Genomic DNA, 16,969 nt, shown 5'->3' on the forward strand with positions numbered 1-16,969 from the left:
AGAAACTTCTGTGATCAGAACACGTACTGTAATAATATGCAGGCAGAATAAAGTGAATGATAAATGGACTGAGGAGACTGGAAATGGTGGTGAAAAGTGCATTTTGAAACATGTAGACAGTTCAAGTGGAGTTTTTTAAAGGGATTTACGGAGAAATGTCCGATGGAACCTGAAGGGGGCAGTAATGTCACTACGCGACTGCCAACTGCCGTCAAAACGCAACGAAGAAGAAAAAGAAGTAGAACTTCTGTCAACAAGGTAGCTGTGTGGCGCATATTAGCGGAGTGTAGCCAAACAGGACAGCTTATTTCCACTATGCCCAGGAAAAAGCCATTTAGTAACAAACAGAAGAAGAAGCAGCTACAGGCCAAACGCGAGAGAGGTAATTATCCCGGGCTGTCTGACACTAACGCGCTAGCATTAGCATTTAGCCAGCTGTGGACTGCTGTACTGCGTCCATATACCGACGTTTTTAGGATGGTCTGATTATTTGTCTATAAAAGCATCTCCCGACCTTCACGTATTTAGTGAAAAATTACAAAACACGATGTAAGGTAACAACAGAAAACGTTTAATTGAAACACTGAGGTTTGCCGCATTCAGGCTTGAAGGAAATTTGCGTTATTAAATGCGGGTGGATCCTCCCGCACATCTTGTGCTGTTGGCTGAACGATTCTTTGATAATGTAACGACATTTATATAGAAATCACCTTCAGGAATCGTCAGTATTCACTAACAGACTATAAAAAGTGCTCCGAGGTTGTTATAACTTTGAGTCAAGTTCTTGAAATAATTAAAACTTCCTTTACATGCATGTAAACCACCTTTAACCACAATGACATAATAAGTCCACCTTTTAAATGTCAACTTTATTCCAAATACATATATGAAGATATCAAGAATTAAAAATGTCAGTAATTAAAAAGACGACGCTAATAAAGAGGATGCTAATATTACAAATGCCTTTTAAAGGGCGAATTGTGACTTATTACTGGACATTTTTTCGTTTTAAAACGTTGTAAAGTGGTGTTTATCTCATCCTTTTTCCTCAGCGGACCCTGGTTCTGGAGCAAACAGCCGCACTGGCAGTGTGGAGCGAGGGGGCGAGAGACAGTCCAACCCCACAGAGAGAGAGAGCACTGATATCAGAAGAATAAATCACCAGCCCACCAACAGGGATGGCAGACATGATCCAAACAGGTGACTTTCCTTATAATATTGATGAACTCCGATGGGTGATCACTCTTTTCCCTGATTGGGAATGATACAGCCAACCTGCACTGGTGTTGGAAACCACAGATAGGATCAGCACCTTAACAAAGGGTGTTTGGTTGTTTTGTCTAATTATTACAAAAACATGAAATTGACCTCACTTTTGTCCTAATTCTGGGCCCTGTTCACAGTGCACCCCCAAATTTTATTTCTGTCCCATCTGGATTGTATCTGTAGTGGTGAAAGTCCTAAATCTGATTTTTCCAAGAAGAACCCAGTCTGATCCGACGAGCCTGTTGCATGACTGCAGTGTGACAAACTGCGACTGATATCCTCAAGATGGAGACACTAATAACAACACTACTTTCAGCAAAGCTACATTGGTCTGGTAGGACAGAGCCTGGTGTGGTGGCGAAGATCAGAACCACGACTGGAAACCACAAGTAGTCATTACCGTGACACCCAAAATGGGATCAGGCTCTCAGGTGCAGGTGCAACACTTGACACACGCTGATTTGGTCACCTGGAAACTGCAGCGTGAGCAGGGCCGTGGTGGTGGGCAGCTGTTGGGGATTCTTCTGTGGGGTGTTCTTGACATGATGGTTAAAATTAGATTCAAAACAAACAGAATTGTTGCTCCCAGTACCTTCCGTTTAACGTTTCCATCGACATTTGTGTTATTGTATGCATGTCTTGATGCTCGAGCTTTCCCCTCACTCTTCAGGTTTCGACTGCACTTTGAGAAGGAGAGTAAAGAGGATGTGGAAAAGGGGAAAAAGTCGGCCATGGAGAAGGTGCTGCAGCCCGTCTCTGAGAACGAGCTTGAAATTGGCATCGACAACATCTACCCCCCAGACAAAGGTTCGTCTGTTGGTTTACTTTACTGCTTTTACATGATGGTTTCAGTGTCAAACAGAAGAGTGAGTAGGTTATCAGTTATGGCGCTGCAGCAGGTGGCAGCCTCTCCAAGAATTACAAGCCCCTTTAAGCTATTTCTAAGACTTTCTAAATCTCTTTCTGTTCTCCTTAAGGAGATAGTGTGCTTTTCAATATATATCACTTGGATATTTGGAACTTCCAACCACATCTAGGAGCTACACCTCTTGTAAAGCCAGAATATGATGCAACACACTGGCAGAGCTGCTAAGGAGCTACAGAGGCTGCCAGGCTGGGGCTAGGCTTACGCTTAGGCTACGCTAGTGACCTGTGGTGGTCATTGGATGATACAGTCATCATCTGATATATCAGGGAAGACAGAGGAGTACAGAAGCGTGGTAAAGGAAGGTTTTTTGCCAGTGACACAGCAATCTTCTCAATGACCACAAGGAGGTGATAATATGCTTTGGAAGTCCAGACCAACGCCATGACCAGTTCAAATAGAGAGTTGAGGTTGAAGCTGTGCTTCTCCAGATACCTTGGCTGGTTGTGGTTGAACAATGAGCTGAACTGGACAACTCACACCAGCCACCTCTATAAAAAGGTCCACTTGAACAGAGGAATTGTTCAATTGAAAATCTGCAGGAAACTGGATTCTTTTGAAGCAGTCTCTGGTTGCCAGTGTGATCTTGATATCTGTGGTGTGTCTGGGGCAGCACCACAGAGAGAGACGCTGCCAGAGAGGCTGATCGGAAGGGGTGGTTCTGTCATCAGCATGAAACTGGATCCTCTGGAAAGGACTTCTGCCCGGTCCGGATGATGCCAGTCGCCCTCTGCACTCAGCAACCAGAGAAGCTCCTTCGGGGACACGCTGCTCCTCCTCAAATGTGACACGACCAGACTGAAAAACACCGCTGTGCCCCGTGTCTCCAAACTGTTCTCCTCCTCCCTCAGAGGGAGGAGGAGAACCAGAAGGACACAGGAGGATGAGGAGGAGCAGCAGAGTACAACAGGACATTGGACAAAAACAACACAAAAGCCAATTGCAATGATAAACTGATCATTTCTGTCCCACAGTTGGTGTTGATACATGTATATTGACTGATACAGTATTTATACAGTATCCATGTTCCTCTATTTGTTATTTTCTTGAAATATTTTATATTTTCCTTTTATCTGACTCTGATAAGTGCGTTGTGTTACATTATTATTCGTCGTCAGGTCTCAGTTTCCCACAGCGACCACCCTGGAATTATGAGATGAGCCGAGAGAAGCTATTGAGGAAGGAGGAGAGGTCTTTCAGAGACTACCTGGATGAGCTGCTCTCCAGAAACCCACCTGGGTCCATCAGCCACTTTGAACACAATCTGGAGGTCGGTGACTTCATTTGTGATCATTTCAATTTCTCTCATTAACATGAACACGTATCAACATCAAGGAAGTAAGAAAAACCCAACGCATTGGTGCCATTTAAAGTTTTAAAACTCTTGTTTTCTCCAACCTGTAACTAAAACGTACATCTACTGGTCTACACGTTCTGGAGGTGATCAGTCAGTAATAAACTCTTCTGTATTCCCTGCAGACATGGAGGCAGCTGTGGAGGGTGTTGGAGATGTCGGATGTTTTCCTGCTCATCGTGGACATCAGGCACCCTGTGAGTGACCTTTAACATACGGCTTTGGGTCCGTCCCTCACAGCCGCTGTCAGTCTGTACCTGCAGACACAGCGGACGGACTTCTGGTGACTCCTGGACTGTTTATTGTTCTGGTGTAAAGCCTTTAGTCATTTTTTCATCAGTTGCTTGAATGAAGTTGCTCAGGGAGGAATTTAAATTGATGGATCAGAGATGGTCGTCAACGTAAACTCAAATGTCCTGAGATTGAGAAAACCCACGGCGCAGAGAAGTTAATTATTTGTGGCTTTCTGGTGTGAAACTCTGTATACATAAATATGGTATATTGACTTGAGGGCAAATGTGAACGTTTGCCGTGCTCGGTGCATTTCGGATAAATTAAACAGTTTTTTTGGGCCTTTTTTTTGCCACCGTCAACATCAGGGATGAAGAACTTTAAACGAAGTGCTGTTTGAGGAGACCATCCTTTAAAAAGCTTCTGACATGCTTTAATAAATCCATGCGCTAGTTTCAGGATTGCTTTTTCTTGTCAGCATTATTATTCTGTGAAACACTCAGGTGCTGCAGTTCCCTCCATCCCTGTACCACTACATCACAGAGCAGCTGCACAAGCAGGTGATCCTGGTGTTGAACAAGGTGGATCTGTGTCCTCCTCCATTGGTGGTTGCCTGGAAACACTACATGATGTCACATTTCCCTGATCTACAAATGGTGTGTTTCACCTCTCACCCCCGAGAACCCAGCAGTACAGGTGAGGAAAGACATTTAGGACACGCTTGTCTGGGATTTAAAACTAATCTGACCATCTGCTGGTTCTCAGGTCTTCAAAAGAAGCGAATGAGGAGAAAAGCTGGCTGGGGAAAGGCTGGTGGTCCGCTCGATATCATGAAGGCTTGTCAAGAGATCACAGCAGGAAAAGGTGACCCTGCATCCCGAACTCCTCGTCATGGCTACACCAGCGTCTGGGTCATTACCCCACTGAGCAGGGCAGCACATGTGTTCATTCTGGTCAATACTCCATCTTTGTTCACTCAGTTGACCTATCCAGTTGGGAGCAGAAGATTCAGAAGGATGCAGTTGCTGAGCAACTAGATGGAGATCAGCTAGATGAAAAGGACTCCGTGCTGATGGAGCATCAAAGCGATAGCAGCATGGAGATGAACAGCTCATCCCAGGAGCTCTACAAAGACGGCGTTCTCACGCTTGGGTGCATCGGTACGTAACTCCCTTCGGCCTGATGTTCCACATCTCACTCTTGATGTGTCCATCTGAAATATAAGGCAGCAGCTTTAGTGAATAGAGTTATTGCTGTATTTCTACCTTCAGGATTCCCAAACGTGGGTAAATCCTCAGTTATAAACAGCCTGGTGGGCAGGAAGGTGGTGAGTGTATCTCGAACCCCAGGCCACACCAAATATTTCCAGACCTACTACCTCACAAAGACCGTCAAACTGTGCGACTGCCCTGGACTGGTTTTCCCCTCTTGTGTTGCTAAGCAGTTACAGGTAGAAACCCTCTCTGTTTTCCAGCTGATGCCGCTTTTCCTTTTCTCTCTGCTTCAGATTCGTGTGTTCGGCTTCACCGTCTTTTCTCTTTAGATTTTGTCAGGCATCTACCCAGTGTCTCAGCTGCAGGAGCCTTATAGCTCCGTTGGATATCTGTGTGAAAGGGTTCCGTTCCTCTCGGTGCTCAAGCTCAAACATCCCAGTTTACAGGACGGTGACCAAGGCAACCAGTTGACGGAGGGGCTGAGCTGGACGGCCTGGGACGTGTGTGAGGGTAAGTTTAGTTTCCTCACTGTATCTAATCATGGTATTAATTACACCAAAGACTTAATTAAAATTTAAATTCACTGTTGTCCAACCTCGGAAACACATTTCAAACAGAATTCCAAACTCTGGCTCTGTGGTAATGAATGAGTGTTACGCCCACATCTCTTCTTTGGGCCACAGTTTTATGTTTTTCTTTAGATTAGTCTCTTGATCCAATGATCAAAGAATAATGGACGCTCACCATTTTCTCTCTTTGACTCTGGGGCCTCTTGGAATTTTGATAACGTGCTGCTGTTGTCTTCCATCCCGATGGCACCAGAGGTGCTTTAAGCTCTGGATATTCCTCTTTGAGCATGTATGTCTACCAGCGATTGTCACCTGTGGGCCCGGGATGACCAGGTGACCATAGTCAAGCTTGACAGAGCCGTCCAAACCCGCCCTGTGGATCCTCTTACATCCCAGAGGTTTCTGTTTCCAACCAGTCTTAGAGCCTGGGGGCTGGACACACCCGTCCATGTGTTGGCCACCGTTGGCATAAGGAGACTGGATCAGGTCTTTCCGACCTCAGCGAGGCCTCCTGCCTCTCCTGTCCCCTGTGGCCCAACTCAAGGGTTGCCTGGTTCCATCTCAGGCCACCCCCTTCGTTGGGGTGTTGGACAGTGTGACTATGACAGCCATGTAGACGACATCCTGCACCGTCTGGCCTTCTTCTAAGAGGACCATTGCTACATTTCCTCAGCTCTTGGGTCCTCTGAGCTGATGACCACTCTGGTAAACAGGTTGTGGGCAGGTTTAGTTGGCTCTGCTACATTGTTAAGTTGATGTCAGTCAAGTTGCAAGTTAAAGTGAAGGTCTGTGGTGGTGCTTAGTGGGATAACATGGAATGAAGGTTCGGAATGTTCTATGAATCCCAATAGACCCCCAGAGCTCTCGGTCACTAGTAATCCTCATGTGCTCTCCTCCGGGTCATCCAGGGGTCACAGGTGACGTGGGAGTACTGCACATACTCAACCTGCCACCACCTCTGCTCGTCATTCAGGCTTCATAGAACCGTGGTTACGTTTCAACGTTCCATTTTAATGTCAATGACCTGCTCTTATATCTGTGTTTCATAGCGTGGGCAGAGAAAAGAGGTTTCAAAACGGCAAAAGCAGCTCGCAATGATGTTTACCGAGCGGCCAACAGCCTCCTGCGTCTGGCGGTTGATGGCAGATTGTGTCTTTGCTTAAGACCGTCTGGCTACAGCTGCCTCAGAGGTAAAACAGGCTCTTCCTCCACTTGTCCTCATAGAAATGAGTGTTTGAACAGTGGAAACAGCAGCTCAGATGGATCTGGTCTTTTCTGTGGCCTCCAGAACTTTGGGAAACTCATGCAGACTTGCCAGAGATCGTTGCTCTTCAAGGACGGACGCCAGAGGACGAAGGAACGGGGGACAGGGGTGACGAGGACGCTGATGACGACGAGGATGAAGAAGAGGAAGACGAGGGCTTTAGCTGTCCAACACGGAGGGATGAGAAGCCACCGGACTTTATTGTAAACATGTATAACGCCCTGCGGGAAAGTGAGTGTGAGTGACAACGGAGGGAAGACGGAGCAGGCCGATCGCTCCCTCCTTGGCTCCTTCGTGCTTCGGCCCTCATGAACTTTCCTTCTCTTCCTAAATCCACATTCCCTCTGCTCCTCATCTTCATTCAGGTTATTCTGAATAGATCCTCTTTGCTTCTTCCTACAACGTTGTGCCTCTGATTGCTGAAGCTTATTCTCGGGTGGTGCTTCCTGGATGGGTTTCCTCATTGTTTATTACTTGTTTTACATTTAGAGCCCAGAACGAACACTCCCTCAGACAGGAATAACCGGGCCAAAGCTGAGAAGTGCAGAACAAATTAGGACAGTTGACAGTCGAACGGTTGGGTTTGACCTGAAAACTGTCTGGTGACGCTGGTGAGCTGCTGCTGCTCTGATTCACGGGTCGACCAAGTTGCTTTTATGAGCGTGAGGAGTTTATACAGTGGAACCACATGCTGCTGATTCAGGTGCCTCTTATATTTTAACTGTGTGAACCACATTTCCATAGCAACAGCTATTCTTTCCAACCGACTTCTTCAGGAAGAAATGTTTTAAATATTTATTTTGGAACCTCTTTATTTATTTATTTTTCTTTTCTGGACTTTAACGAAGAACGTCAGCGAGTAATTTAGGTCGATGGGGCACAACGTTTGCAACCAGGAAGTGATTTTTCCCGCCTGTTGACATAAAATGTTCTGTGTTTTTACCATCATTGTAATTATGCCTGATGAAACCATTTGCTAGTTTCTTTCTTTGGCTTTGTTAGATTAAACAAACCGATATGAAATAGATATTAATTATAGTTTGTTTGGACTGATAAAATGACTCCAGTAATCTGGGATTAAATAAGACAAACTAATTGGTGAAAAACCAGCCAGTTTTAGTAGCAGGAGACTAATTGTACAGTCATCAAGCAAGACGTGCATCATTCCGCTGGATTCTGGGGGGGGGCTCATTACGCTCTCTATGCTAGCCTTGGCTACAACATACTGGCAGCACCTTTATATTCACTAAGAATTCTATTTTAAAACGAACATGTTTTTTCTCTCATTATTTGCTCTCTGGCAGCACACCTGACCCCCCCCCCCCCCCCCCCGTTGCTGTGTGTTGTTGTGCAAGACGTCACTCTGCAGCCACATGCACAGCGTGATGCTGTTACACCTGCAACAGACTTGATCTGGTTTCTGTGGGTTTGTTTTCCATGATGATGATGATGATGATGATGAGTGGACTGCTTAGGGAATATTGAAAGAATTTGGAGTTTGAGTGAAACAGATGTATTATTTTGGGTATGTGCAACTCTTAATAAAACAGAAAATATATAAAATCCTGTTTCAATTCAGTTGGAGTGATTAGAATCTAAAAGATTTGCGATGGAAGTGAAACATCAGTCAGAAGCTTTGACAGAACGAGCACTTTTTATGCTGCATGGATACCAAATCTATTCTCATCCAGATGTTTAATTCTTATCAAAACTAATTAGTCGGGAAACGTGCTTGATTAACGAACATATAGGATAACGGATTAGATTTACAGGTAATAACAACCAGCTGATCTAATTAAACTGCTCATCTACCAGACTGGAAGCTTTCCAGTTGGATGCAGGAAACCTCCAGGCGAGTCCACCGTACCACCAATCTCATACCAGTGGTGGGCTGTCGGGGCCAGAAAGGCCCCCCATGCTGGCCTGAACACACTCAGAAAAAGTATGAAAATATATAAATGGAATGATCCGTAGTGTGTTCTCTTCGTGTCATGTTATAGCGACTCGCACTGCTTCCAGTGTTGAATATACTGTAGCTTTTATCCCATCATAGCTTGTGTCCGTCTAAACGGGCCGGGTCCATGTGTTCTGTAAGGGAGGGACGCTCGGTTGCGACAGAACCAGGATGTTGTGTGTCAGTAATTAAGGGACGACAACGGCACCAACACATCATGAGACTGGGCTCAAAGGCGACTCCATAAAGTTCAGACCTTAATTAAATTCTGCTCTGCTGAATGTCTCCGCTGTCACACCTGTAACGCCCATGTGCTTTGAATTTGGTCCCTTTTTGTGACATCATCCAGTTGTCATGGCAACCCCTTCCTCCTCTCTTATTTACCCCCCCATCGTTGCGTCTCTGGTGACCTGCTCTTACATGTGGGGGAGAAATAATGGACCAGTTTCATATGAGAGCTGGAGCAAAAACAGAGCTGAGAAATTTGTCAGTCTGGTTTATAAGCTCTCCGGGGCCCTGCTGATACGTGCACGTGCACACTCTCTCACACACACACACACACACACACACACACACACACACACACACACACACACACAGAGGGACAGAGCATCAGTGGGAAGCCAAAAAATTGTTTCAGAAGGAGGGAGAACAATAACAGGAGTTCTTGAGTTAGTGCTTCACTTAAAGGAAATAAAAATCAATGTGTCCCTGACGGAAGAGAAAAACGAGCTTAATGTCGTAAGTGTCATTATACTAAATAACTGTTCCGTGTTTCAGAGGCAAAGCTGGTGGCCACTAGAGGGCTGCCAGCACCTCAGCCGGTTAGAGTCTTAGCTGAAGCAGACAGGCCCAAAATAAGGCTTCACAGTTCAGAGGAATCCGCCTTATTAAGCCACAAGACAAATACATCAGATCAAAGTTCTGTGTTTAGCTCAGCTAGACTGAGCCCAGTTGGTGTAACAAGTCCTGGAGGGAGGGAAGATCACTCCGGCATGGTGCTCCTCCAGCTGGCGATCCTGCTGGGGAAGCCAAGCTGGGAAAAGTTTCAGTTCCGGTCGAACGCCGTCTTTGCTGTGCGGTCCTGATGGTTGTGTTTGGAGGATAACTGGTCAGAGAGGAGGTCATTGTTGAGACCCGAGTATGGGGCAGTGGAATCAAGAACATCCCTGATATTGTTGGGCTTTTGGGGGCAATAAACCCCCATGTTGGAAGGTGCCAGCACTCCTGCCATGGCACAACCAAACATGCTGCCCATGGCAGCGAAGGTGGGACAACCTGTGGAAGTAAAGAAGCTAAGACAGGAAAAAGCACACCACCAGAAAAGAAACACAACTTTTCAGCTAGCTTTAGCCATGTGGGAGTCCATTATCGTGCCATCTGTGGAGAACTACTGGGATTACTTACTCGATATTTTTACGAGATGATTTGAAGATGCCAGAACACCAGACGACAGAAAATACATTTAGATAAAACACTTGGGGTTTCAAATTTTTCTAAATGCATTTAGAATCTATTGTGATGTGATTGCTAACGCTGCTAACATAATGCAAAAATGCATATTTAAACAAATCAATGCTTAAAAAGTTGATGCCAAGTTTACATTTACACTCATTTACACTTTTATGTACCAACATTTTAAATTTTAAATTTACTCATCTGTTTTATTATCATTTGCATATAAAATAGATCTACAAAAATTCAGGACAACTGTCATTTTTACGTCTACAAAAAAATCAAACCACAATTGTATGTCATATTTAATGTCTGACTGCACTTTGAGCAGGAGAGTTAAAGAGGATGTGGAACAGGGGAAACCGGTGGCACTTTAATGGTTTTAAATGACAGTTTCAGTAGGTTAAACAGTTGAGTGCAGTAGGTTAATAGCCTTGGGTTACTAGCTGTCACGCATTACCTTGTTATTATTCGTCGTCAGGTCTCAGTTTCCCACAGCGACCACGCTGGAATTATGAGATGAGCCGAGAGAAGCTATTGAGGAAGGAGGAGAGGTCTTTCAGAGACTACCTGGATGAGCTGCTCTCCAGAAACCCACCTGGGTCCATCAGCCACTTTGAACACAATCTGGAGGTCGGTGACTTCATTTGTGATCATTTCAATTTCTCTCATTAACATGAACACGTATCAACATCAAGGAAGTAAGAAAAACCCAATGCATTGGTGCCATTTGTGCAGTGCACATGTGTTCATTCTGGTCAATACGCCATCTTTGTTCACTCAGTTGACCTATCCAGTTGGGAGCAGAAGATTCAGAAGGATGCAGTTGCTGAGCAACTAGATGGAGATCAGCTAGATGAAAAGGACTCCGTGCTGATGGAGCATCAAAGCGATAGCAGCATGGAGATGAACAGCTCATCCCAGGAGCTCTACAAAGACGGCGTTCTCACGCTTGGGTGCATCGGTACGTAACTCCCTTCGGCCTGATGTTCCACATCTCACTCTTGATGTGTCCATCTGAAATATAAGGCAGCAGCTTTAGTGAATAGAGTTATTGCTGTATTTCTACCTTCAGGATTCCCAAACGTGGGTAAATCCTCAGTTATAAACAGCCTGGTGGGCAGGAAGGTGGTGAGTGTATCTCGAACCCCAGGCCACACCAAATATTTCCAGACCTACTAGATGTGGCAGCAGCTGTGGAGGGTTTTGAAGATGTCAGAATACTCGTTGTGGACATCAGGCACTCTTTACATGACCGTAATCACATGTTGCTGAAATATGTAGATTTGTAGTGTGGAATATATATATAAAGGAAGCCATTGATGAGGATATTTTTACATTTTACACAATGTGGCTGCAGGTGGGAAGAGTTATTTTTACAGCATGTGTATCACTGACAGCAGAAAATCTGTTCCAGACATTAAGTGCTTGCGTGTGAACTATTGGGGACTCTTGTTTTTTGGGGACTACAGGGGACTCTTGGTTTTAGGGGACTACATGGGACTCTTGTTTTTTGGGGACTACAGGGGCCTCTTGGTTTTAGGGGACTACATGGGACTCTTGTTTTTTGGGGACTACAGGGGACTCTTGTTTTTTGGGGACTACATGGGACTCTTGGTTTTTGGGGACTACAGGGGCCTCTTGGTTTTAGGGGACTACATGGGACTCTTGTTTTTTGGGGACTACAGGGGACTCTTGTTTTTTGGGGACTACAGGGGACTCTTGTTTTTTGGGGACTACAGGGGACTCTTGTTTTTTGGGGACTACAGGGGACTCTTGTGTTTTGGGGACTACAGGGGACTCTTGTTTTTTGGGGACTACAGGGGACTCTTGTGTTTTGGGGACTACAGGGGACTCTTGTTTTTTGGGGACTACAGGGGACTCTTGTGTTTTGGGGACTACAGGGGACTCTTGTTTTTTGGGGACTACAGGGGACTCTTGTTTTTTGGGGACTACAGGGGACTCTTGTTTTTTGGGGACTACATGGGACTCTTGGTGTTTTGGGGACTACAGGGGACTCTTGTTTTTTGGGGACTACAGGGGACTCTTGTGTTTTGGGGACTACAGGGGACTCTTGTTTTTTGGGGACTACAGGGGACTCTTGTTTTTTGGGGACTACAGGGGACTCTTGTTTTTTGGGGACTACATGGGACTCTTGGTGTTTTGGGGACTACAAGGGACTCTTGGTGTTTTGGGGACTACAGGGGACTCTTGTTTTTTGGGGACTACATGGGACTCTTGGTGTTTTGGGGACTACAAGGGACTCTTGGTGTTTTGGGGACTACATGGGACTCTTGGTGTTTTGGGGACTACAAGGGACTCTTGTTTTTTGGGGACTACATGGGACTCTTGGTTTTTGGGGACTACAGGGGACTCTTGGTTTTTTGGGGACTACAGGGGACTCTTGTTTTTTGGGGACTATTGGGGACTCTTTTGTTTGAGCTTGTTTCGTATCCACCCCCCCAAACCAATAAATGTACAGGTCAAGGAAGACTCGGCACCATACAAGGGCAGACATCTTCTCTTTTTTGGTCAGCATTTTTAAATATGTACACCATCTACAGCAAGGGGAGCTCAGTTCCAACATGAACAGTGGAAACCCATCTCTTGTCGTTGAGAATCGCAAAGTGTGGATCATCTGCATTTTTTGCAGTTTTTCTCCCTTCTTCACGACTCCAATTGATTGTGGATAGAGGGCTCAAGGTTCTCTGTTCATCACCATAGTTTCCTGTAAATTGTGGTCCATTGTCTGTCATGACAACCACGGGAATATCACAGTGTTCAAATATTGCTTTAGTTTATGTCCCAACTTACACAACAGTCGTGTCACTCAGACATATGAATTCTGGGTCGTTGGCCTAATAATCAATGACTAACAGGCAGTCCTTGCCTTCAAGCTGACAAAGATCCATCCTAAAATTCCGCACAACTCCCGAGCCTTGTCGTGTTGCCTCATTGGCTTCTCAGGGTGTGGGTGCTCCTGGTTCAGCTTTATCTTTTAGCCTAATTTTGTGTTTGCCTGGATGAAAGAACTCTCTGCCTCAACTGTTCACAAGTTTTTAAATTGAAAACAGTGTTTGTTTCTTCCAGGAAGCATGATTTTGTGTGTCACCTTGGATTTTTTTTAGTAGTTTTTAGTCTCTTTGTCTCTGCCACTGTGTCCAGTGTCGGTGGAATCTCAGTGCCACTCACATCGAAATGAGCTATTCATTCATCCTTCAAAGCCGTCTGCGCCTCCTCGTCTGCATCTATGAACATCGTCTCCTTGTATTCACTGGTGCCACTCTGCTTTTCTATAAAATGCACTTTTTTCTCAGAGAAAGAGCATTTCCACCTGTCTTTTCCGAAGCCTGCGCACTCTTTCTTGCAGTTCCTCCTGTATGACTGAGGCTTTAGAGTTGTGTGTCTTTTCTTCATGGACTTCCTCAGTCCAATTCAGCAGCTTCTGTCTCGCTGCTAAAAGCCCTTTTCTCTGCTTTTGTGTTCCGTGAAGCCTGGCATCCCTTAATAGCTTTTTCATGCATGAGATTAGTCTCATTTGAGTAAATGTATTCTCTCTTTATTAACCAGTACACGAATCACAATCTGGTCATATGGTATTGACTCACTTAATGTACCAAAGTTGCATGGCTGACTTTTCAGCCGCATGTCTCTTATTTCTCCGTTTGAACGTGGTTTCTGACAACATATCTCTCCTATCGATTATTTTTCTCAGACTTTGACATGTTGAATTAATCTTTCCAGTCCTCTATGAAGTCAAGCGTGTTGTACATGTCCAGCGCACTGTGGCCTCCCACTGTTAGCATCAGCGCTGTCTTCTGTTTGGCATCTCCTTCCAGACGGATGGCAACTGTGTCGTGGAAAAGGCCATGAGACTGGCCGATCGCCATCTTTAGGAAAGGCAAATCAGGTTCCAAACCCTAATCCTTAACGTACTCTTCTGTACTGGCTTAAGAGGTATCTCAGAGGATTTTTTTTGTTTTTTTTAATTCTGTAAGGGGAAGAAAGTAAACACATGCAAAAACATACAATAAAAAATGTATTTAGGGAATTATTAGGGAATATAACTGTTATTTTTATTGAGGGGTGAGTATGGTTTATAATGAATACCCAGACAGGTGCCCTTTCATTACACTTTCTTATTAACATTATTCTGCAGCACTTTAAACATCCCGACACTAAATGATGCTCCGGGTTCAAACCTAATAACAGTAATTGATTATATCAAAGTCCAGAAATGATTTCAGCTAAATTTCAACCCAGTGATGCTTCTGTTTCAGACTGCTGCATGTCAGCAGCTCCTGTTTCAGATCACTCTGTTATTACGTTGGGTTTTAAACCCTCTGCTGGAAGCCGTAGCTCAAGAGCTCCTGGAGATTCTGTTCAATGTTATTAAATTTTCAAGCGTATTTTCATGGTGTAAAATCTCCTCTCCAAGTGTTTCAAAGTAGGAGATTATAAAATTCTAAAGTTTAGATTTTTTTTTATTCTTTCAACAAAATTAACAAACTAGCACGCCTTAATTTAATTAAAGAAATAAACACATATGTAATAAGGAATCACCAACTGACTCTTAGGAAGTAATAACTCTGCAAAGAAACCCTTGATGTTTATCTCAAAAAAGCAGAAGTGGCCCACAAAGTAAAAGATCCAGAGCAAAATGGATTGAAGATGGCGATAACTTATTTCTGTCAAAACACTTTAATCACTGTATAGATGTGAGCTGATATTATCACGTTTGTACTGGACAAGGCTGTCGACGGCTTGTCTTTGAATCTCCCCGCTGTGACGGCCGGACATCGAAACGCCACCAACACTGTTTGGTCCAATCAAAAAATCTTTTGTTCGTGTTTATCCCAATAACTTAAACAGGAATCTAGTCCCTGTTCACCATCGAACAGGGACCTCCAACAAATGCTGGGACGGTTCGCGACCGAGTGTGAAGCGGCAGGGATGCGGATCAGCACCTCCAAGTCAGAGTCCATGGTCCTCGCTCGGAAAAAGGTAGAGTGTCTTCTCCGGGTCGGGGAGGAGGTCCTGCCCCAGGTGGAGGAGTTCAAGTATCTCGGGATCTTGTTCACGAGTGAGGGTGGGATGGAACGGGAGATCGAACGGCGGATCAGAGCGGCGTCAGCAGCTTAACCGATCCATCGTGGTGAAGAAGGAGCTGAGCCGGAAGGCGAAGCTCTCGATTTACCGGTCGATCTGACAATCTAGATCAAATAATCTAGACAAAATTTAAGTAACTCTCGATCTACATTTACGAAAGATCTGTTGCCAAGATGCATGTGGTGATTGAACTCCTAGATTATTAACTCTTAACAGAAGATGGTGGCTTTATTTTGGTTCTTGCCTTTGTCTCATTTGAAAATGTCCTTTTTCAGTGCTTATATATTTAGATTTTAATAATAATGCTGGTTAATGAAGCAGGTGCATCACCAAGATTTTCTATTAAACCTGGGAACAAACAAGACTTTCTTTATAAATCTGGAATTGTGATTCTGATTGTGACAGATGCTGTATAAATAAAGATTGATTGGTAAGGATGAAATAAAGCACAGTTTTGACAGAAATGCTCAGTATTTTGTTTTAAATTCAAACCTGTTGTCATTAGCCAGCTTGCAGATGATGCGAACATCTTTATGAGACCCCAAACTCAGGTCCCGAGATAATTCAACCGCTCAATCCAATTTCTTTATAAGAACAATTAGAGTTAATGCCGATGCGCCAAAGGGATTTAACAGAAGCTTATAACATTCCTATGAAATCAGTTGACAAATACTTGGAAATACACGTCAGGTCTGATTGTTGTTGTTGTTGTTGTTGTTGTGTGTTTTACTTAACGGTGTGTGGAAGGTTTACTTGGACCAAAGAACCAAAGTTGTGGTTACTCCCCTGTCCAAGCGCTCTCCTGGTTGTCTGACGCTGGTGCACGTCTGCCCGTCCTCCCGTGTACGACCCATTACGTCCCCCGGATTAAATGGTTGCTCTACTGGGCTTTGGTACCTCTGTTCTTCCTTCCTTTTGCAGTTGGATGCAACCTCCTGGGCTCTTTCCCCAACATGTATCTAAAAACCCAACTGAAGAGAAACTATGAACGCATGGGGAATAACAGCTAAATGGTAAACAAACCTCATCCTTAGCTTATTGAGCGACGTCGGTTTAGTGGATCGAGCCTTTTTCTTACTAAGTTTGAAAGCATGGTGAGATGTATCTACCCAGAGAATTTGTTGGCTCTTCCTAACAGAGCCATTAAGAAGGTCTACCCAATTCATTTTGATTATGTCTGAAAGCAAAGATACACAATAGTAAGAGAACAGAGATGACCCATAAATGTGAAGATGGGGGCCTACAGCCTATTGATTTATCTTTATCAATGGAACACTGAAAATGAACTGGTTAAAGTCCTTAAAAATAAAAGCTCCTGGCATCATATCCCAGGAGAAATCTTCAAGAAATTGGAGGCACTGAATTTTTCATTAATATGTTTTTTCAATATCCATGAAAATTCCAGTTAAATTGTCCCCATTTTCACCATTAGCTTCTTTTATATTGGAAACTTGTACCTCCCACAATAAACTGATGTACAACAATAGAAACATTACAGTTAAATTACTGGATGGATGAAGGTTGCGTTATAGTTTGACTTTAAGTCAGGTGAGTTTCAACCTCGACTCACATCACTCCGACTTTTCTAGTTGGAATCTCTGACTTTGAGGTTATTAAAATTCCTAATA

General features: G+C 44.3%; 2 protein-coding genes across 4 annotated transcripts; both read left to right on the plus strand.

The window, feature by feature from the left end:
• The first annotated feature begins 188 nt into the window (after window positions 1–188).
• gnl1 (guanine nucleotide binding protein-like 1) lies at window positions 189–8,386 on the plus strand. Its single transcript, XM_011605920.2, has 12 exons — window positions 189–382; window positions 1,053–1,200; window positions 1,937–2,073; window positions 3,310–3,461; window positions 3,671–3,742; window positions 4,280–4,472; window positions 4,542–4,640; window positions 4,757–4,936; window positions 5,048–5,226; window positions 5,320–5,500; window positions 6,609–6,749; window positions 6,848–8,386. The coding sequence occupies exons 1-12, from the start codon at window positions 316–318 to the stop codon at window positions 7,066–7,068; spliced, it is 1,770 nt and encodes a 589-aa protein (XP_011604222.2). The 5' UTR covers window positions 189–315; the 3' UTR covers window positions 7,069–8,386.
• A 954-nt stretch (window positions 8,387–9,340) lies between these two features.
• LOC115250381 (guanine nucleotide-binding protein-like 1) lies at window positions 9,341–15,224 on the plus strand. 3 transcript variants are annotated; one of them, XM_029838729.1, is made up of 3 exons: window positions 9,341–10,865; window positions 11,017–11,196; window positions 11,308–15,224. In XM_029838729.1, the coding sequence occupies exon 3, from the start codon at window positions 11,616–11,618 to the stop codon at window positions 12,819–12,821; it is 1,206 nt and encodes a 401-aa protein (XP_029694589.1). In that variant the 5' UTR covers window positions 9,341–10,865; window positions 11,017–11,196; window positions 11,308–11,615; the 3' UTR covers window positions 12,822–15,224. The 3 variants fall into 3 exon arrangements, with proteins under 3 accessions (XP_029694589.1, XP_029694591.1, XP_029694590.1); XM_029838731.1 differs by lacking the exon at window positions 9,341–10,865 and adding an exon at window positions 10,878–10,933 and having other exon boundaries at window positions 11,308–12,735; XM_029838730.1 differs by lacking the exon at window positions 9,341–10,865 and adding an exon at window positions 10,901–10,933.
• Window positions 15,225–16,969: the final 1,745 nt, after the last annotated feature.

This window comes from Takifugu rubripes, chromosome 7 (assembly GCF_901000725.2).
Source record: "Takifugu rubripes chromosome 7, fTakRub1.2, whole genome shotgun sequence".
NCBI classification, from domain to species: Eukaryota; Metazoa; Chordata; class Actinopteri; order Tetraodontiformes; family Tetraodontidae; genus Takifugu; species Takifugu rubripes.